This window comes from Balaenoptera musculus, chromosome 5 (genome assembly GCF_009873245.2).
Source record: "Balaenoptera musculus isolate JJ_BM4_2016_0621 chromosome 5, mBalMus1.pri.v3, whole genome shotgun sequence".
In the NCBI taxonomy this organism is placed as follows: domain Eukaryota; kingdom Metazoa; phylum Chordata; class Mammalia; order Artiodactyla; family Balaenopteridae; genus Balaenoptera; species Balaenoptera musculus.
In genome coordinates, this window is record NC_045789.1 from 53037974 (window position 1) to 53060493 (window position 22520).

The 22520-nt window shown below is 34.8% G+C and overlaps 1 protein-coding gene across 2 annotated transcripts; it reads left to right on the plus strand.

The window, feature by feature from the left end:
• Positions 1-1684: 1684 nt before the first annotated feature.
• Positions 1685-16101, plus strand: CSN2 (casein beta). 2 transcript variants are annotated; one of them, XM_036853046.1, is made up of 9 exons: positions 1685-1773; positions 10097-10159; positions 10897-10923; positions 11031-11057; positions 12088-12111; positions 12208-12249; positions 13929-14426; positions 15012-15053; positions 15777-16101. In XM_036853046.1, exons 1-8 carry the CDS (start codon positions 1744-1746, stop codon positions 15015-15017), a joined length of 717 nt encoding a protein of 238 aa, XP_036708941.1. In that variant the 5' UTR covers positions 1685-1743; the 3' UTR covers positions 15018-15053; positions 15777-16101. The 2 variants fall into 2 exon arrangements, with proteins under 2 accessions (XP_036708941.1, XP_036708940.1); XM_036853045.1 differs by lacking the exon at positions 1685-1773 and adding an exon at positions 7573-7660 and having other exon boundaries at positions 15777-16099.
• The last annotated feature ends 6419 nt before the right edge of the window (positions 16102-22520 follow it).

Genomic DNA, 22520 nt, shown 5'->3' on the forward strand with positions numbered 1-22520 from the left:
GGGAGGTCTGAGGTCTTCTGCCAGCGTTCAGTAGGTGTTCTGTAGGAGTTGGTCCTCATGTAGCTGTATTTCTGATGTACTTGTGGGGAGGAAGGTGATCTCCGCGTCTTACTCTTCTGCCATCTTGCAGCTCCTCCCCTCAATTTTCTATCTTAAGATTTGCATTAATAAATAATTTCCAAGTAGTAAGCTGCATAATTTCTCTTTTTCATATAGTATATTTGTTGCATAGTTTTGATATAAATAAATAAATTTACTTATATTTAAGTAGACAGATTAAAATGGTATTTTCCCTAACATTGCACATTAAAGTTAAATTTCATATAACAAAGGACACTTTTATTAAAACATCTTTAATATTGTGTGACATTTAATGATGTGAAATAAGCTTATTCACCACAGCTGTTCTCAATATGTTATAATTAGGAATTTTCTTTAGATTAATGAAATAAATTGTATCATAAAAAATTAAATGAGAAACAAATTTTCTTAAAATGTAGGTTTAAAAAATAAAACAAAAGATCTACTAATCACTCAGCATCTGCTATTTTCACTCTGCTAGGTATGTTATGTGTATTTTCTGCACCAGAGTAATGTAAGGTGAATAATTTTTTTTCTATTTTACAGATGAAGATTTTCCTGAGTTTCTATAATCTTCATTTTGAATGCCCTGATCAAAAGGCAAGGTCTGAGCACATAATAATAAAGTAAAACCAATATAATAAACTGTTTCTAGTGTCTAAATGTCAGTTTCATCAAGAAAAACCTGGTAAAAAATGGTAAATAAGAGTCTTGGGCTAATTAGAAGAAACCTTCTTTAAAACATTTTATTATCTTTTAAAATACTGTTTGTATTTTTTTCTGAATAATATTATTTGTTGTACAGTTATTCTTCATAGGTAAGAAGTATGAGAGAAAGGATATATGAAAATATTACCTTGTTTTGTAAAACAAAGAAAAGTCCAGACAGTGAATGTGCTGAGATAGTTTATCTTAATACTATTTAAACCTTGTTTTCTCCATCATGTGGTAATTCCGTGGTTTAATATACAAGTAACCTATGTGAATTCTAAGAAGAACTCACTGTGATCACATGTTGTTTTTCTGACCAATTTTTGTACCCACATATTCTAAGGAGTATTTCATACAGGATGATTTAGAACATGATTAGAGGAAATGAAGCTGTTATTACATGTATTGATTATTAACATTCTGTTTTTACATAGCCTCGCCTCTGCCATGGTCTAGTTTTTTGGTTCAAGGAAGTTCTTAAGTCTTTCCTAGTCTCATTTTCTCATTTGCATAAATTTAGTTGGCTACAGGCAAAAAGAATTTCACAGATCTGTTTTCTATTTTCTTTGAACACGTATCTGAAAAACATTTGGGTATGTAATAAAATTGCATTATTATAAAAATAAATGTGCTTCATAATTTGAATGAATGAAGAACTGAAGCTTGGTAGCCATCTATCAAATGTAAAAACTTGGTCTACCTGAATGACAAGCCACACAATGTAATGACTCGTATCCACTACTTATTAGCACTATAAACTGAGTAGATAAGTTTTGTCTTCAGGTTTTTCATCTGTAAGATGGTGTCAATTAAATATATGCGTGTGTGTGTATTTTTGAAAAGTTTAACAATAGTGTATGTAATAGAAAATATTATTTTTTAGGTGGAAGATGCTAAATCAGAAAATATTTACAAATTCAAATAACCGTAGAGACCAACCAAGTGATTTAAATGAATAAAACAGCGCTAGACATAAAAACGGTAAGATAAAATATGGATTATGGCCTCCTAGAAAGTTCGAGCCTGGGTCAAAGGAAGCAGTCAATAATCAGCTCCAGCCAGTTTTTGACACAGAAAAATTAATACTCTGTATTACCAGATTCTTCAAATTATTTTAGGAGATAAATCAGAAGTCTGGATTTTTTAAAATGTGAATTCTTTTGATATTTACAGGCTATCAACAAAATTGAAACATGCCTTAAAATATCTTATTCACCAAAAAACACATTGAAGGGCTGGGTTTGCTAAAATAAAGAGATCACAAATGTGATTCTGTGTTACTGGAGAATGAATCATTCTGGCAAGCTAAGTGGAATCAACTTAAAAATTAACTTTTAAGCATAATGATATTTTTAAAATTTCCTAATTATTTTATGTAGAAGAATTTTAAAAATTTACCACACCTTACTACATTCTGAAACACTAAATATAATCAATATATATATATATGTTATTTACAGTCATTGACTAATTTAAAGTAGTTCAGCACCATAAAATTATTTTCCTGAAATTGCTATTTCTTCCTGTTTCTGATTATTATGTCTCCTATTAACCATATTGTTTTGCTTATGCATTTTTATGACTGCTTATCAGTCATAATGTTTTGTATGGATCTATTTAAAAAGCTTTGTTTCCTGAGGGCAAGATATCTGATCTGTTTTAGTCATTTTTGCATCTCCATCCATTAGCGTGGGGGCTTCACGACCATGCTTGTTCATTTCTCTCTCTCCAGAGAAGCTCTGAATCAGTCATTTGTCTTGGGTAGATCTGCTCTTAAGGTCTCTTACATGATCATCACCCTTCTATTTTATCCCTTTTCTCTCTTACATCTTTGCTTTATTTCCAGTGGTCTTTCTTTAGCCTAGACAAAACATCAGTTTTGCCCCATCCTATATTCTACAAATACTATCTCATAATTTCCTGTTTCTTCAGCTACATCACCAGTTTTCTCCTACCAGTTACCATCAAATGCTTAGATGAACAACTGAAAAGATTTACATTTGTGGATTTTGCTCCATAACTTGTACATTCAACTTTCACCTCATTCACGTCTTTTCTTCTTTCTTAGGTAACTGTAATTTGTTTCCTAATTGGTCTTTCCACTTCTAACCTGACATTTTTCTAGGTCATTATCCACATTATTCTCAGAATTATTTTGCAAAAACTGTTGTGACAAGCCATTTTACTGCAAAAACTATTTTAATGGTTTCATATTACATATGGAATAATATCCAAGGTCTTAACACAGCATTCAAGACCATTTCACAGCTTTCTGGGGAGATATTTCTGGCCTTACTTCTTGCCTCTCCTTATGTCTCATATATAACTTTTCCATTCCATAATTCCATGTCTTCACGTCTTTCCTATGTATAATACCTTCTGACAGAGAATGCTCTCTCTTCACATTCTCTGACTAACAAACTCCTATGTATTTTCCAAGACAAAGTTGAAATTTGAACATTTCTGTGACAATATCCTCCAAGCCTCAGGTAGGTCTAGTGCTTACTTATTTGGTGTTTTCTTTAAGAGAGTATTTACACTGATGCTGTATTTTAGTCAGTCACATCTTAATTAATTCATTTACTCAGTCAACAGTCATTTAAACTATGTAAATAAATGAATTTAATTTTATTACATAAACTACTTAAACTTATTTAAAAGTAACTAGATGTATTATTCTAGGCTCCTGGGATATAGCCCTCATGAAACTTACATTCTTTTAAGGGAAACAGATTTATAAGTGTACAGGGCTACAGAAACACAAACAATTGAAGACAAGTAGCAAAAAAAAAAAAAAAATCACGATAAAAAGTAAAATGTATAGTATTTACATTATATTATATGAAAAGAAGAAAAATAGGTAAAGGAAGTGGGGTAGGAAATGTCAGGAGGAGTACTGGGGAAGATGGCCAGGAAAAGCCTCACAGAACAATTAAGTAGAGACATAAGAGAAGAGTAGGGAGTGGTGCATGCATTTATCTGGGGAAAGAATTCTGGACTGAGGAAATGACCAATGGAAAGCTATCAGGTGGCAGCTCACCTACTGTGCTCAAGGAATAGCAAAGAGGCCAGCAGGACAGAGCAGGAACTAGACGGAGAATACACAGAACATGAGGTCAAAGAGGCAACAGGGGGCCTGATGATGTAAGGTATTTTAGGTCATTGTAATGACTTTTGGATTTTAATCTGGGAGTGACAGGAAACCAATGAAAGGCAGTATGTAGAGGTGTTGTTGCTTTGAATGTTAAATAGTCTAAGAAAGTCAGGGAGAATATGTGACTGCTGCACTTCATTTTATAGTGAGAACAATTGTCATGGTTGAGTGTTTTTTGTCAGCTACATTCACAGGGACAGAAGGTAGAATTCGGATTAACCTGGGATATGATTTAGGTAAGACAGTATAGTAAAATTGGAGACAAGTAGGGGTTTTGAATGTCTGTATACAAGTGTGATAATAGCAATTTCCTTGAAATTCAAATTGGGAAAAGAGGGGCATATAGACATAAGGAATTCAAAGACACTGAAGCACTGACAGGATGGTTGAAAGGTCCTAGATTCTGATGAAACCAAATAATGTTTGGCTTCAGATATAAAAAGGGGTTTATTCAGTAGGTAGGAAACGGTATAAGAAAGTAGGCAGGATGAAATTATGGAGTGGTGAAATTACTTTCATGACAAAATGTAGTCATATGTCCTTCCACATTTATGATCTGATAATGAGCAGGAACCACACCATCTTTGTCTTTTTTCTTTGTGTGACTTTTCAAGTCATCCAGTACAGTGCTTCTAAATGTGAGATGATTTTTCACCGCCCTGCCCCAGGAGACATTTGGAAATTTCTTGAGACATTTTGGGTTCTAATAGCTGTGTGGTTGGTGCTACTGGCATCTTATGGGTAGAGGCCAGGGAAGCCGCTAAACATCCTACAACACACAGGATAACCCCCACAACAAAGAATTCTCCTGCCCAAAATATCAATAGTATGAAGGTTGAAAAATACTGGTCTAGCATGTAGTATGTGCTCAATAAATGTGTCTTGAACTTGAGTGAAGTTTTATGATCATATGTAAAGGGAGAGTAATTAGGATTAAGAGTGTGTCCTATGAATCAGGGTTCTGGGTTTTATGCTTTCATGGTGTCTGCTTGCTCACAGAACATATTTCTTATTCCCTGATTCTTGATTAACTTTTTAAATTAATCTTAATAGCTATATTTCACATAAATAAGATGTTATTTTATTGTATTTGGATAATCTCATGGAAAGAATTAAAATACTCCATCTATATAAATAATGCTAAGCTAAACTATCTATCCCTACCTAATAATTTGTCAGAATTAATTCTGTGTTCTGTTGTTCCTAAGTCTGAATTATTATATAAATCCTATTTATTTTCCTTCTCCCTGCCCCCATGTTTTGGAAATTATTAAACAGTACCTCAAATATTTTTTAGGAAACTGAAGTTTTTAGTTAACAGCTCTATCTCTAAATAGCTATAGTATCCTGAAAAAAATAATACAAATTCCCAGGTCCTCAGTTTCCTCTTCTCTAAAATATATTTAAGACATCATATGGATGATATCTCTTAACTTTTTTTTGGCCATGCCACACAGCTTGCGGGATCTTAGTTTCCTGACCAGGAATCGAACCCATGCCCGCCACAATGGGAGCGCAGAGTCCTAACCACTGGACCACTAGGGAATTCCCGATATCTCTTCTAGTTCTTATTTGCCGAACATTTTTTGGTCCCTTTATTGTACTCTTTATCCAGCTTTTCTATTGCTCTCTTTCTTGAGGGTATTACTTACATGATTTCAGCTAGAATATATCCAAAACGCATGACTGCATATTTCAGATCCATCATTCAATATGGGAAAAAGCTTTGGCTGAACAAATTCTGCTTATAGCAAATAGTACTAGAACATCTTGCTTAGATTATATCTTGCTCCTCACCCAGGATTATCTTATAAAATTTCCCTGTATGAAATTCTCATTTTGCCTTATAAAAATGGCAACTCTTAAGTTATACATTGCAAAAGCTTGAGTTGCCCACATGACGCTTTGCTTCTTATTGGTCCTGTGTTCTGAAGCTTACATGGCCAGTGGCACCTGATGTTATCTTAAATCTCAGGCTTTTTAATTTTCCCTTGGACAAGCTCCTTTCTCTAGTGTATTGTTAGTGCTTTCTTTGATCAAGGTTTTACCTACTTTTCTGGCCCAATTGAGTCCATAACTGTATCAATTAATATAATTCAAACTTGGTGAGAGACAGTCATAAGGCAATGCTGTGTTTATTGCACAATATGTAAAATATCTTGCTGAGAAAATAAAAAGGAAGTGTTGAGTGGGTAGGGCATGCTTGCTTTTGTATTCCTTTTCTCAGAAGTCACACTTTTTTGGCTGTGGCCTTGGCAACCGAGAGCTAACACATAAAGGCACGTGGAACAGCCAAGGCCTTTGCTAGTTATACCTATGACACTGGAGTCATTTTATCATTTCTTTTCATGGCTTCCTCCTGGCTCCCTATGAACAGTCTTAGAATGAAGATTACCTGAATAATTCAAATACATAGCAGACATTGACTTGGGTTTTCTAAGCAATACAAAACTTGTATGACAGTCAGATGTGTTCCTCTTCCACACACATCTAGCATGATATGAATGCAAAGTATATTGTGAAGAAAAAATATTAATTATGTTAAAGTGCTTACTTTAGAAGGGCATCTATCTGTCCTGAAGCCCTGAATATATCTATTACAGGCAATGAATAGAAGAAACAAACCTTCTAAAAATGAGTAGTGTCAAATACAACTACATTTATGAACATCAGTTGCTAAAGAGGCAAAGAAACTTGAAGACTGCTTTTGTAAATGGGCACCTAAAAAGTACTTTTGAGGTCTGGCTCAGACTCTATTGTAGTACTTTGAGTAAGACCCCCCTCCTGTCTGGGTTTTCATTTTCTTTCTTCCTTCCCTCATTTGTCCTTCCATCTATACTAGCTGATAAACATTGACTCACTGTAAAAGATATGAGGCCAAACCTGAGCTGCCTCGTTTTAATGAATTTGTACCACTATCATTCATTTTGTAGAAGTATTCTTTAAATGTTACTTTCTGTCTTAAAACCCTTCAACAAATCCCCACTATCTAGAGAATAAAATTCACGTTCCTTAGGATCATTTCATGCTTTGCCCATCATTATCTGACCCCTTTCTCTTTCTCTCTTCTCATCTCAATGTGCTTGCAATCATCTCAATCCTTGCAATTCATGACCCAGATTCACTACTTGATTTAATTGTAGTGACTTCCTTCTCTTATTCAAGACCCTATTCTTCCTTTCCTTTTAGCCTATAACTCTCTTCCCTCTTCGGGTCTAAGCTACCATCATGGACTTGTTAGCTTGTCATTTTCTCCATTACAGCATAAAACACTAACAGCTATTCAGGTTAGCACCAAACTGTGTCTTTTGTGTGGCTTGTGTCTTTCTGGTGTCTATTAGAATTTCCCCACAATTAAGATCTTGAAGACCCACCAAGTACTAAAGAGACTTTATTGTGGTTACAATAACTTGGGGACTGGGCCAGAACATCACTGTCCCCCAGCCAATGTCTGTAGTTACTGGACAGTGTCATTTCCTTTATCAGATTGTGAATTATTCCCTTGTTAAAATGCTCCCCAGAATTTCTGGGGAGAGATAATAGGAAGAATTCATTTTCTAATCATGCAGACTTCTTGGAATTCAAACTCACTATTGATTTTATTTCAACCACAAAATTAGCATGGCATTAAATACTGTATATAAAGAGCCACAAAAGCAGACCATTATCCACTCAGCTCCTCCTTCACTTCTTTTCCTCTACTTCAGAAAAAAGGTAAGAATTTCAGATATAAATTCAATGTATCCTCTCCTCATCTTTATTTCAAACTAAGTTGAGATATAGAAAGAATATAATTGCTTAAAATATATCTTTAAACGTTAGAGTATTTAAGGTAGTGCTAACAATATGTTTAGCACTTAGGTTGAAAAAAAATAGAAGTACCTATAAAGATTTGATAAAAATTATAATGACAGCATATGTTTTCTGAGTCTAACAAAATGTAGTAACAGTGATTGCTATTTTCTTTAGTACATGACTAGTTAACAGGCTATATTAAAAGATCTATTTCTTGAAGTAAATATTTTTCAGTTTGATTAAACATACCACAACCATAAAGGCAAACACATTTAATTTATAGTATGGGGATTTGAATAATTATTATTGAGAAAGCATTAGCCAACAAATAGTTTATAGAAGTAGCATACTGAGTCAAGAAATGGACAATATTTTTAGAAGAAGAGTGTATTTAACAAAATTGTTTAGAACATCCAAATTCCCAGTTTATCATTTAGTTTATACTATTTAGAAAATATAAAAATAGATACATGAAACACAGAATTAAGTTAAAGAGAAACAAAGTGTTTTACTTTGTACAAAAATTCTAGATCTGACCAGGAAACAAAAATTAAGGAAAAATATGATCTGAAAGAAAGAATAGCTCAAAGTATATTAGACAATAATAAAATTCTTGCTTGAAAATCTGTATATAAAATGCTAATTATAAAATAAAGAAAATATAATAATATTCTCCCTACTTGTAATGAATTCTAATATAGTACCATACTCTTTTTTTGAGTCATGACAATAAAAAATTATTTAGAAATTTATAGAAGTGTTAGGTAAAGTAAAATTAATATAGAATTATCACCCATGAGAAAAATCTAGAAAAAAATTTCTTAATTTAGTTTGAAAATCTGGGATTGATGATTGTGTGTCAAGGGATATTGGTGACACAAACATTATTTTTTACAAGAACTTATAGAAATGCAACAAGACCAACCATTTAGTACATTTTGGTCAAAAGTGATAACATATTTTATGTTATGCTCCAAGGAGAAGTAGCCTAGAGTGGGGACTGGACAAAAGAACCTGACACCTTGGTAAATCATCAAGGGATAAGTACACATTTTCACGGAGAGAAAATAAACGGAGTGTATGATCTCTAAAATTATGTGCGACAAAGGAGAAGAGATGGCATTAGGCGTGTGGGGATGAAGACTGAGAGGTGGATATACATGGAGAAGAGACAATCCAATCAGTCCTAGAAAATGTCTGGATAAGTGGAGCAAATAAAAGAAATGCTAAAATGAAAATGGTGGTCTTATTGGAAATAAAGAGATATGAATAAGCCAAATACCCATGGAAATCATTTAGTTCAGTAGAGAAAAGATAAAAATAAAATATGATCTTCTTCTTTGTATACATTTTCTTTGATCAGTTGACTCTCAATAGAACTGAGGCTCCAACAGGACTGAAACCTTAATATTTTGTTCACTGCTAAAATCCCAGCACCTAAACAATGTCTGACAATAAAAGGTGCTAAATAAATATATATATTTTTTAAATTTTATTTTTATTTATTTTTGGCTGCAACGGGTCTTCGTTGTTGTGAGCAGGCTTTCTCTAGTTGCAGTGAGCGGGGGCTACTCTTCATTGCAGTGCGCAGGCTTCTCGTTGTGGTGGCCTCTCTTGTTGTGGAGCATAGGCCCTAAGAGCACGGGCTTCAGTAGTTGTGGCACGTGGGCTCAGTAGTTGTGGCTCGCAGCTCTAGAGCGCAGGGTCAGTAGTTGTGGTGCACGGGCTTAGTTGCTCCTTGGCATGTGGGATCTTCCTGGACCAGGGCTCGAACCTGTCTCCCCTGCATTGGCAGGCGAATTCTTAACCACTGCACCACCAGGGAAGCCCCTAAATGAATATTTTTGAATAAATGAATCAACTAATTAATCTTTCTGTAAATATTTGTAACTTTTTTTTCTGTCTTTCAAAAAAGCCCTCATAAGTACTGTGAATGAGATGAAAACGAGTAAAGTAGGATAGGGCTGTTAGCTGAAAATATCTGAATGGCTGGCAATGAAATATAAACTTGGTATGTAAGATTAAGGAGCCATAGTAGATTTTGACCTTGGTCATATGATAAAACTTCTATTAGTATTTTTTCTAAAATACAGTCATTTTCTTCTTCTTTTTTTTTTTTTTTCTTTTTTTGGCCGCACCATGTGGAATGCGGCATCCTAATTCACCAACCAGGGATTGAACCGCCCCCCTGCAGTGGAAGCATGGAGTCTTAACCATGGGACCACCAGGGAAGTCCCCAGACATTTTTATTTTACATTATCTTTGGTTTCTTTTAAAGGAAAGTAATCCTACCTAAATAAGAAAATATATTAGATTGACAAGTAATATACCGTTTCCTCATTTCCCCATTCACAGGACTTGATAGCCATGAAGGTCCTCATCCTTGCCTGCTTGGTGGCTCTTGCCCTTGCAGGAGAGGTAAGTACAGAAAATATCTTGAAATAACTAAGAAATAGTACTATCTGCCTATTTGCAGAATGTAGTATTACCAACATTTTAAATGTATAAATAATGCAGAATCTCAGATTTTTTTTTGACTTCTAAGAAAATCATTTACATTCACCCACTATCTCAACAGAATCCTATAGGACCACAAATCTGGGTCAAATGCTTCTACAGTATTGTGCCACCAGTCCCTAAAGGAAAAGCAAACAGACCAATAAGCAGCAGACAAACAAGAAGAAACACACATAAGAACAAAAAATTGAGTAATGTTGCACAAATACAATTGCATGCATGTGAAATCTTGATAAATATATCTTATTCCAGTGATGAAATATACATATCTCTTACTCTAGGGAACTGGGCTGATTCCTACCTGTACATATTCAGCAGAGGATGCTACTCCGGAAGATGAATAGTCATAAACATATTCATAATCATAATAAAAAGTGTTCAATACAAATTAAAATAACTCCTTTTCTGTTACCCATAAAAAAGACTCTTCATTAAGGTAAAATTAAAATATACCAATAAAAAGGTACTAAATTTGAAAGCTGTAAAAGCAATTACAAGTCTCTCAAAAGACATATAACATTTTTTATTCCTCAAATTTGTGAAATAGCTCTCCATAAGGAAGGTAAAAATTAGGTAGGAAAAATGTTTAATAATGGGTTAGCTATGGGAACTAAAATGGTGTCTTTTTTTCTCTATAGAAAGAAGAACCCAAAGTATCCGGTGAGGTAAGATATTTTTATTCAGAGAAAAATTTCCAACCATAAAGTAATAACACTTCCTGATGATCTAGTAGAAGACTCAGCTGATTGTTGATTTCTTTTTTCCTTTACAGACTGTGCAAAGCCTTTCAAGCAGCGAGGTAAGACAACGATCATTCGGAGGCAATTTCCCAAATTTAGAACAAAAAACTACTGTACTTTCTTTTTGTGTTACATTAGGGCAGTTAAGCCAATGTAGCTATGTTCTGACAGGTAACTAATGTAAATTTCCACTGTATATGTTTAAAGACAGAATAAATGTCTAGAAGATTTAGTATTCTAGCAGTTTCTAAGTTTGCCTGTTACTTGAATTGTGTCACTGTGCCCTGCTTTTTTTTTTTTGATGAACTATACAGTCCTCTTTTCTATCTTGAACTCTCTCTATGTTAACCTCTTTCACTGTTTTGACATTTATTGAGCACTTTCTGTATCAGACTTTGACTGGGAGCTGTGGTACAAACTGGAAAGAGGGATGCACTTAGTAAAGAGTGGGCAGACATGCAAATGGACATATTTTGTTATTATAATAGCAATCTAGTAAATAAGAGGCAGTGAGAATTAGTGTAGTCCTAAATCTGCCTGGGGGAGTCATGTAGATATTAATGCTTGCACCACTCTTTTTGGGTCTGTTATCACCTGTTAGTTAAATGGTACATCAATATACTTTGTCTTTTTGCAAAGGTTATAAGATCCTTAGGGGAGGGTATGTATTTCTTACAATTCATTTGAAGCCTAAACATAACAAGGGAACTAAGAATGATTAACAAATGCATCAATGGTTATTATCATATATTTTCAATGGCTATTCTTCTAGATCTAGATGAGGGTATTAGAGATCATTTGTTGTCATAAGAAGGGAACAGGGTGATAGAGAGAAATTAGCTTCTGTTAAATGCCTCTTTTGGTATTATGCTCACTAATTTTCTTTTGTTTCTTGACTGCGTCATCTGTTCTTTTATACAACAGATTTATTCAGAAGAGTGTAACATAAAGTTTCAGCAATTAAAATAATGATATTATCAAACAATATGTCTGCATTAGCCTATTAAATGTCTTCATTTTCTGATGTATGTTGACAACTAAGAATTGTTCATTAAAACTAAACCTGATTTTATTTTCTTTTCCCCGAAGGAATCTGTTACGCACATCAACAAGGTAAAACCGTTATATTTAAACGTACATATTTTCAAAATTTCCTGTTTGATTTTTACAAATAATAACATTTCTTTATGTGTAATTGTTTTTTAGCAGAAAGTTGAGAAGTTTAAACATGAGGAACAGCAGCAAACAGAGGTAATTTTTTCATGATTAGTACATTTTGAAAATTATAATGAAACATAATACATGCAAACATACTTATAATAATTATGTTCAGTCTAAAGAATGGTAATAATATAAACATCAGTGTAAGAAATTAAACTTTGAGAAGGTGAAAATATTTTTAAAGACTTAAACATGTTTTTTTTTAATTTTTAATTTTATTTTTAATTTATGGCTGTGTTGGGTCTTCGTTTCTGTGCGAGGGCTTTCTCTAGTTGTGGCAAGCGGGGGCCACTCTTCATCGCGGTGCGCGGGCCTCTCAGTATCGTGGCCTCTCTTGTTGCGGAGCACAGGCTCCAGACGCGCAGGCTCAGTAGTTGTGGCTCATGGGCCTAGTCGCTCCGCGGCATGTGGGATCTTCCCAGACCAGGACTCGAACCCGTGTCCCCTGCATTGGCAGGCAGATTCTCAACCACTACGCCACCAGGGAAGCCCGACTTAAGCACATTTTTAAACACATAATCAGCTTCCAGAATTTAGTATAAATAGCTAAGAATAACTATTGATTTATTCATTTTACTAATAGTATACCTGTTTTCAATAAGTGCACATTGGTAGGAACATTTCTGGATAGGGGTCTGTGATCCCCTTATTCTCAAGATGGATATGGTGAGGAAAGAGAGGAGGGAAGCAGTGTGGCAAAAATCCTAATTTGATCATTTATCAGCTGTATAACCTTGGCTCCAAGTTTATCTGTACCTCAATTTCTTCACCTGTAAATTGAGAATATTCATAAAACCCCAGGATGGATGAGCTGGCACATAGTGAATATTCAATGATTTTACATTAGCATTCTGTAGCTTTTATGTTCCCATTTATGAATGCGTGGAGTTCCTAAAAGTATTTCCATTACGCAGATGAGAGAAGTGACATACAGAACAATTGAGTACACAGTTGTGTGGCAACATCACATAGTTATTAAATAACACAGCTTGCTTAAAAATAAGGATTGGGAACAACATAAAATTCTGTAATTATATTACTTTTGTGGTAACATATTTATCTAATCGCTATATTTAAGCTTTCCTGTTTTACGAATGAAGTTAGATTGTCTGGAACTTACACCAAATATTTGCTAAATCGAAATGAATTTACAAATTGATGCCTCTTTAAAGACTCAAGATTACCACCTTCTACCAAGGGAAGTAGTGCTAGAAGTTTGCTGTTGTTAAGTAACTCCTTGAATTAAAAAAACAAATTAAGACTTACTTTTCATTAAAACAAACAAAAATAAACCTTGGAGTTATCCCTTTAAGTCTTTTAAAAATAGATCTTCATTCATTATCTGAAAACAATTTTGACTATTATCAACATTGTTGATAAGTCTGTACCCTCTGAAGACCAAAGTATATAGCTACAGCTCTGCAGGCAACTCAGGAAAAGGTGAAACAAGTCTTGAAATCTCCAAACATTGATTTCTTTTGGCTCTGTGGATTCATCTATGAAGGAAGTGGGTTAATGAGAAATCCCTTAGTGAGCATTTTACTCATTAATCTTCACAGGACCCCAAATAATTTCTTAACCAAAGTAAGTGAAAGATTTTCTTTCTCTCTTTTCACTGAATTATTGTTCAAAAACGAGGAGGCTAATTCATCATGAATGACAATTATAACTGAATTACGGACGCAAAGATTATTTTTCCTTCTTTCCAGGATGAACGCCAGGATAAAATCCACCACTTTTCCCAGCCACAGCCTCTAGTCTATTCCTACACTGGGCCAATCCCTTCCCCTATCCTTCCACAAAACGTCCTGACTCTTGCTCAGCCCCCTGTGGTGGTGCCTTTCCCTCAGCCTGAAATAATGGAAATCCCCAAAGCTAAGGAGACTATCCTTCCTAAGCATAAAGAAATGCCCTTCCCTATATCTCCAGTAGAGCCCTTTATTGAAAGCCAGAGCCTGCCTCTCACTGATCTTGAAAATCTGCGCCTTCCTCTGCCTCTGCTCCAGTCCTTGATGCACCAGCCTCCCCAGCCTCTTCCTCCTACCCCCATGTTTCCTCCTCAGCCCCTGCCGTCCCTTTCTCAGCCCAAAGTCCTGCCTATTCCCCAGCAAGTGGTGCCCCACATCCAGAGGCATATGCCCATCCAGGCCCTTTTGCTGTACCAGGAGCCTGTACATGGTCCTATCCGGGGGCTCTACCCTGTTATTGTAAGTCCAAATTTACTAATTGTGCTGTTTCACTTATGATGTTAGAGTAATTGAAAGCTCTAGAATAAAAGAAAAAATGAATAATGAATGGTTCCAAAATGCATATAGTTTAGATCAGTGGTTCTCAACACTAGCTACAAATAGAATAACCTGGAGAACTTCCCCCCCCCCCCCCACCAAATCTCAATGTCTAGGCTTACCCATGGAGATTCTGATATAATTGTTCTTTCTATGTAGAAGAAACTGAATATTGGGAAGAAATAATTTCAGGGACTATGATTTAATTGGTCTGTTGATAATTTAGATAAAGAGGATTAAGGTGTACTAAAGCCAGAATTAAATCTGATAATCTCATTTGGTTGGGAATAACAAACCTAAGAAAGTTTGTTATTTTCTACAATTTTGAAGTTTTCCTTATGCACAATTATTTCCCCACATATCTCATTTCACATCTTGTTTTTGATGTATGAGCATATGAGGGCAAAATACTGAGGTGTTTATTTCAATACTCATGAAATTCTTAGGGAAAGTGTTCTTGCCAAAAGGTGAATTGTATATTTATTCATTTATTTTTTAATTTTTAAGGTCTAAGAGGATTTCAAAATTAATGCCCCCTCCTCACTTTTGGTAAGCTTTAGGAGTTTGGAGATAGACTGATCATTTTTATAGTTAATACCTTTTTACATTTCATTTTCCTGGATAAGCCCCAAATAGTGGCAACTTCCATCAATATGCCAACTTAATTATTAATTATCAATTTATTCTCAATGACTGACTATTATTTATGCACCTGAAATTTTGTATCTTTTATATTTCAAATAATTCAAAATTGTATGTATGTGCTATTGACAGATTTGATTGTTTTTCTTTCAATTGCCTATATCCTTATGCTTGATTATCATCATTTTTAGGAAAAACTGAAAATAATTTCTTCTACTTTTATGTAAACATGTTAGAGCTTATTTTAAAGATCAACTGCATTCACATTTCCAACTTAGGCTTTATGAACTTCAATTAGTTATCAGTTAAAATTTATATATTGTCTTTTAATTCATGAGTAAAAATATAGTTTCTTAGTCCAGACATAAGGCTTAAAAAGGGAATAGAATATAGTTTTGAGATTCTTAAGATGCGAATCCTTTTGTGGTCATGACCCAGTAGACATAAAACAATTCCAAATGAACTGATATTTGGTCTTAGAGGAACTTTTATATGCCTCCAAGATAGGGCACAACATGGTGCATTTGTAATAAAATTTCTCTTATGAATTAGTGGCACCAAAATTACAAATGGGGAGAGATGAAGAGTTATACCATATAACCAATTCTATATTTGTTCTCTATTCCACAGAATTGACTGCAACTGGAAATGTGGCAACTTTTCAATCCTTGCATCATGCTACCAAAATAATTTTTAAATGAGTCGACATGGAAAAAATGAAACTTTATTCCTTTATTTATTTTATGCTTTATATGACATTCATCTTAATTTGAATTTGACTCATAAACTCTATATTTTCAAAAGTTTAATTCAACAAAATTTCAACTCTAAGTGGGAAATACCATAAACATATCAAAAATATGTATAAAAATAGTTTCTGGAATTGTGTTTATTATTATTTCTTTAAGAATCTCTTTCTTAACCAGTCATTTCAATAAATTAATCCTTAGGCATATTTAAGCTTTCCTGTCTTTATTATAATTTTTCAGATGTAATTGGCCTCTTTATTTTTAACTTAAAGTTATTATTGGCATTAAAAATAGCCATGGAAAAATTGAAATTGAATAGAATGCTTTGAATTGAATACCAGAGGATATTAAAAGGTGGAGGAAAAGATAGGGTGATCATATGCTGCATATACTCTAGAAAGTCTTGGTTTATACCTATTATCTCAGTTGAACTATTACACTTGTGCCTTTCATTCTCAGAAGTATCCAGCATTAGATGTTAAATTTTATGGTCATAAATTAGGAATTTATGACCTAATAAATAGGAAAAAAAAGCTTCAAATGTGATATCTGAATCACAGCTCTATAACGTGGTAGCTAAGTGGTGCTGCATAAGTTAGCCTCTAAGAGGTTCCATTTCTACATCTATAAAATAGTCAATTTAAGGGGTTTTATTGAAGTTTTAATGTGAATAGTGCACTGCACGGTACATGATAGGTGTTCCTGGTTGCCCCATGTTCCTGACTTCACTTACACCAGAGCAGCAAGAGCCAGTATCACAATCAGAATGAGCTGAGTTATGTGATTTTAGCCATTAATGCACAAGAGAGCAGACTTATGTGAAGCTCTGATATCCATTGTCTCTGTCGGTGGGGTAATTGTTTCATCGTGATGAATTATCTGTCTACCAAATCCTACATTTTTATACACAATTCCATCCCCTTGAGTTTACACAGTGACTTGTCTAATTTCATCTTTCCTGCATCCTCAGTGTTTTCCTCACCACAGGATCAAGTCCAATCTGTACTTAGGCATCATATCTCCTATCTTTAAAGAAAAATTCTATCCTTGACAGTTCTTTAGGTTACTCTATGACAACTGTCATAAAAGAAGTATCCAAACTGCTGTGTCCATTTTTTCACTTGTTATTCTCTCATTAGCTTGCTCCAATCAAGATTTTATTCCTATGGAAACCACTTTCTTGAAGATTACCAATAACTTTTATCTTATGAATCTGTGTTCATTTTACCCAACCTCTCAGTGCTATTTCGTAGAGTTGATCATTCCTTCTTTTTTGAAATATCACACTTCTTTTCGTTTGAAATCCTAAACCTGTTAAGCCCTTGGTTTCTCTCTTAACTCACTAGCCACTTGTTTGCAGTCTCCCTTTTGGCATTTTCTCCTTTTTCAAAACTTTAAGGGTTGGAGTACCCTAGAGGTTAGCCTTACTTTGGTTGATGTTGTTCAGTTCCAAGGCTTTAAGTCCATTCATGAGCTCAGAGCTTCCACACGTATGTCTCCAAACTTACTTCTTTTCTGAACCCCAAACTCACTTACTCAACTGCATTCTTTGCCTCCACATCTGAGTACCTAATTAATATCCCAAACGTGATATGGCCAAGCATAAATTTTTGTGTGAAACCAGTCCCCAACTTGCTCAAAATTTAATTGGGCATATTTCAATAATAAAGGCAACTGATGTAATAGTATGTAGACAATAGACCTGAACAGGCACTTCATCAAAAGAGGATATCTTAATGGTCAATAAATACATGAAAAAGTGCTCAACATCATTAGTCCTCGGAAAAAAATACAAATTAAAGATACTGAATAATATAATGACACGACCACCAGAATGACTGAAATGAAAAGAATTGGTAATACCAAGTGTTTGCAAAAAAAAGCAAACAAAAGGAATGAAAAACAAAGCTAAAATAAATGTTAACTGGTACAAGCAACTTGGAAACCTGCATTAGTCTTTGTCAAAGATAAACATCTGCTTATCTTATGGCTAGCAGTTTCACTCTTAGGTATATAACCAAAAGAAATATATATATATATAAAATACATATTTATATATGTTTGCTCTAAAGACATTTATACATATATATATATATACACATATATGCTCTAAAACATTTAACCAATATTTTTAGCAACGTTATTATTAATATCCCAAACTAAAATCAACATAAGTGTGAATTAACAGTATTTTGTATAAACAAATTGTGGTATACAATGCAAAGGGATATTATACTGTAATTAACATGAATGTGTTACTGTCACACAAAACAACGTGGATGAATTTTATATAAATAACATTGAATGACAGTAACTGGACACAAAATATAGTGGAATGTACAACCCCATAAATAGAATCTATTAGAATCTATGAGCAATTAATATCTGATGAGATAAACTAGACTATTGGTTATCTGAGGGAAGGTAGAACTTGATAGGGAATGTGAGAAAGTGCTCTCAGGTATTAGTGATATTCTTTCCCTTAGCCTGGAAGATGAGTACTCTGTGGTAATTCATTTAGATGTGGGCACTCAGTGCATACCCTACCTTCTTCCTTTTCCCTATGGTTGGGGCCTCACCAATGCAGAATCACTTCTTTGCTTTTGGACTTGAATGTAATTACATACTAGGGCATAAAACCCGGTTTCCTCAGAAGCTGTGGAATAGTTGGCTAATGCTACTGTGAAATGCATAGTTTTAGTCCCCACTGGGCTGAAATTTTTAAAATGAGAGGCAGGAGGTAAGAGAGAACTTGCAGATTAAGTCTCCCTTCTTTATTCTCTGTATATTATTCAGAGGTGGTCATTACACAATAATCACCTTCCATTTTTTTTTTTAAGGATTTTATGAGATAATCTATGTTTTGTGTTTTTTAAATTTTTATTTATTTATTTATTTATTTATGGCTGTGTTGGGTCTTCGTTTCTGCGCGAGGGTTTTCTCTAGTTGCGGCAAGCGGGGGCCACTCTTCATCGCAGTGCGCGGGCCTCTCACTATTGCGGCCTCTCTTGTTGTGGAGCACAGGCTCCAGACGCGCAGGCTCAGCAATTGTGGCTCACGGGCCCAGTCGCTCCGCGGCATGTGGGATCCTCCCAGACCAGGGCTCGAACCCGTGTCCCCTGCATTGGCAGGCAGATTCTCAACCACTGCGCCACCAGGGAAGCCCTCACCTTCCATTTTTGATAGCTAAAACAATTCAGAGGACCCAAACAGTTTATATTAACAGAACAGCTTTATTACAGGCGGAAGATAGAGTACAACAGGAGAAGGGTATGCACTGAAATCTAAGGAGCAAACTTTATTTATCCTTCCACTGCTTGGTACCAAAAGATATGTTTCATATTCACATGTTAAACCATAATCGAGGGTGTGCAAAACACCTCAATACCAGGAAGCTCAAAAATATTTGTTGTGAGGATCTCTTACAATAAGCTAGTCATGCAGGCATATTCTAGCTACATGACTAGTCTTAACCATTGAAAGCCAAACCCCAATTTGCTCCTCCACTCCTAGATTCCACTGAAATCTGGTTCAAACCATATTCAACTATTACTAAACAATGTTGACAGGCTGATATATCCTGCTGGAAGCAACTCACAGACATATGGTTACAGAATATCATTTACTTTCAGTTATTAAATAGCATAGTGTTGGCCAAGGGTCAGTAACTCTGGAGACAAGCATACAGTCAACCCAGACCACCTGAGATTAACCCATGGTATGCACAGCCTTTCTGGAAAAATGTTGTGTGCTGATAAAGCACACCTGCTGATTATCCTTCAACTTGTAGTGAAGTTGTTCTTGCATTGCTTTCATCTTTCCTTACCTCCATTTACATAGGGTACAGGCATATACATAATTTATAATTGCTTCCAAACAAATTTCAGTAAACAATCAATCTAAATAGAAGCTGAAGTTGTAGACATTTATAAATATTTATTATATAAACACAAAATGAATAAACATAAAATATTGTAACAAAGTTGATATTGAATTTAAAGAAATACTTTAACATGACAGAATGTATTTTCTCTTTAATAATTACCAGTTAGATTGAAGAAATGCCTGAGTCTTTGAGAGGACCAATATGAAAACTGATCTAACTATACTACAAAAATATTGAATTTTCTGTATCAGTGACTATAGTGCATGGAACTTTTTCCCCTCAAAAGTTATGTTCAAGTCCTAAGCCCTGGTACCTGTGAATGTGACCTTATTTGGAAATAGGGTGTTTGTAGGTGTAATCAAATTAAGATAAGGTCATACTGGATTACAGTGGGACCTAAATCCAATGACTGTGGTTATTATAAGAAAAGGGAAATTTGGACAGAGACATACACAGACATACACAGAGGAAAGATAGCCATGTGAAGGCAGAAGCAGAAAATGGAGTGATGTAATTATAAGATACAACCACAAATTATGGATGCCAAGAATTCTTGGTAACCACCAGAAGCTCCGAAGAGGCAAGGAAGAATCTCCAGAGCCTTCAGAGGGAAGATGGCCCTAACAAATACATTGATTTCAGTCTTCTAGCCTCCAGACTTTGAGAAAATAAATTTCTGTTGTTTTAAGCTACCCAGTTTGTGTTTTTGAGTTATAGCAATCCTAGGAAACAAACACAATGAAATGTACAAAACTTGGTTACATTTTGTTCAACAATCAGTTGAAAATCTTTGATCAAATTATTTAACAAGTAGAGAACCAAAAAAGTTCTGCCTTACTTAAATTATTAAGAGCAAAGCTTGCAAATGGGAAAACATTGAAATTTATTCCCCATGGAAGAAATTTTTAAAAAATAATGAAAACTCAAATAACATACAAAATTTAATTTTGAACTTCTACAATTGCAATTTCGTATATCTTAAAATGTAGCTAGAATATTTTAATTGCTTTTGGATGAAGAAGTGACTGTATGTTCCAAGCCAAGAGTATCATGATACCACAATCCCTCATCTCCAATGGGGGAAGTTCTCGAACCTAACAGAGGAAATTAACATTCCTCTATAGATGCATGGACACTCAGGGAAACTGCAGTATAATCACTTCCTCTAGGATTATAGGACCTGACTGATCATAAACCCCTGAGATGTGAGCTACCCACATCTACAAAGTAAGTCAGTCCACGGAAGAATGATGGCAAAGTTTGAACAAAAGTGTTAATGACTACCTTCAAGTTCTTAAATCCCACTGTACTCTACTCTTGCAATTTTTATTTGCATGAATTAATAAATTCCTTTCTTCTTTACATTATTTTGAGATAAGATTTATTTATGTCACTTGGAACCATAAGATTCCTGACAGAAGAGAACCAAGTTTCTGTACCTCATGGTCCTATGTAAGTGGATCTTTCACCACTTATGACCATAAAGCTTATATTTTTGAAAAGAAAAATCCAAGATGGAGTTTTTGAATTATAAATTTAATGTTTTAGTTCAGGATTTCATAACAAAACACCACAGACTGAATGGCTTAAACAACAAACATTTATTTTTCACAGTTCCAAAGGTTGGGAGTCCAAAATCAAGGTGCCAGCAGATCTTGTCTGATGAAGGCTCCCTTCCTGGCTTGCAGACGGCTGTATCCTCATACGAGAGAGTGAAAGATCGTCTCTCTCATATCTTTTCTTATAAGGGCACTAATCCCACTCATAGACATTCCACTTTCATGACCTAATTGCCTCCAAAGATGCCGCCTCCAAATGCCATCACATTGGGGATTAGGGCTTCAATATATGAATTTGGGGGAGCACAAACATTTAATCTATAGTGATTAAAATGACCTGAATTTTCAAACTGAGTAGGTCTTGTGAAATTTAGGACAGTAGGATCCCAACTACTGAAAGTGAAATATATTGGAAGATATGGAAAATTTAGAGAACCTCCAGATCCCAAATGCTCCTGAAAGTCTCACTGTGCCTCTTTTTCATGATGAAATCATGATTTCTTTGTTTACTGTAGCTAATCGTTACCTTAATTTCCCACTTCTCACTTTTGCTTCACTATAACCAGGATTCAACCTTGATATAAACTGGAAGTTCCCAATATTCGGTCACACTTGACCTGTGTACTCCTGCATGGCAACAATGTATTGGAAGGAGTAGCAGAAGAGGAATGCATACATTCTTCAGTTCACTGTCAGCACCATTTTTTCACAACCATTTCTTTTACTCGTGTTATTTGTCAAGCTCTAGAAGGCAGTTTGGTAACCATAATCAAAATGGAAACATTTAAACATCTGTAAATAGATATGCTTAGTTCAAATGGCCCATCACTTCCCTGTGTCTATAGACAAAGCATAAATGACTCTCCTTTAAATTTTCCATGAAGAATAAACTTTCATAAAAACATTTTCTGCCTAACGACAGTTGACCGAAAACTCGAGTGGGAGGTGCAAAGTAATTGAAATTGTATTTCCAACCTCAGGGGAAATGGAAGGAGACTAGTGTCACCAAACCAAGTGATAACTGGTAAACTCCGAAGCAAAGTGATAATTTAAAATTTCAGAGATATAGTGAATGGGGTAATGATTCCATGAGAAATGGTCAAACCAGAAGTGATCTCTGTGTGAGGCTCATTATTATATCCTTAGGAAAGTTAATGGCTGTCTTATCACATTGGTTTTT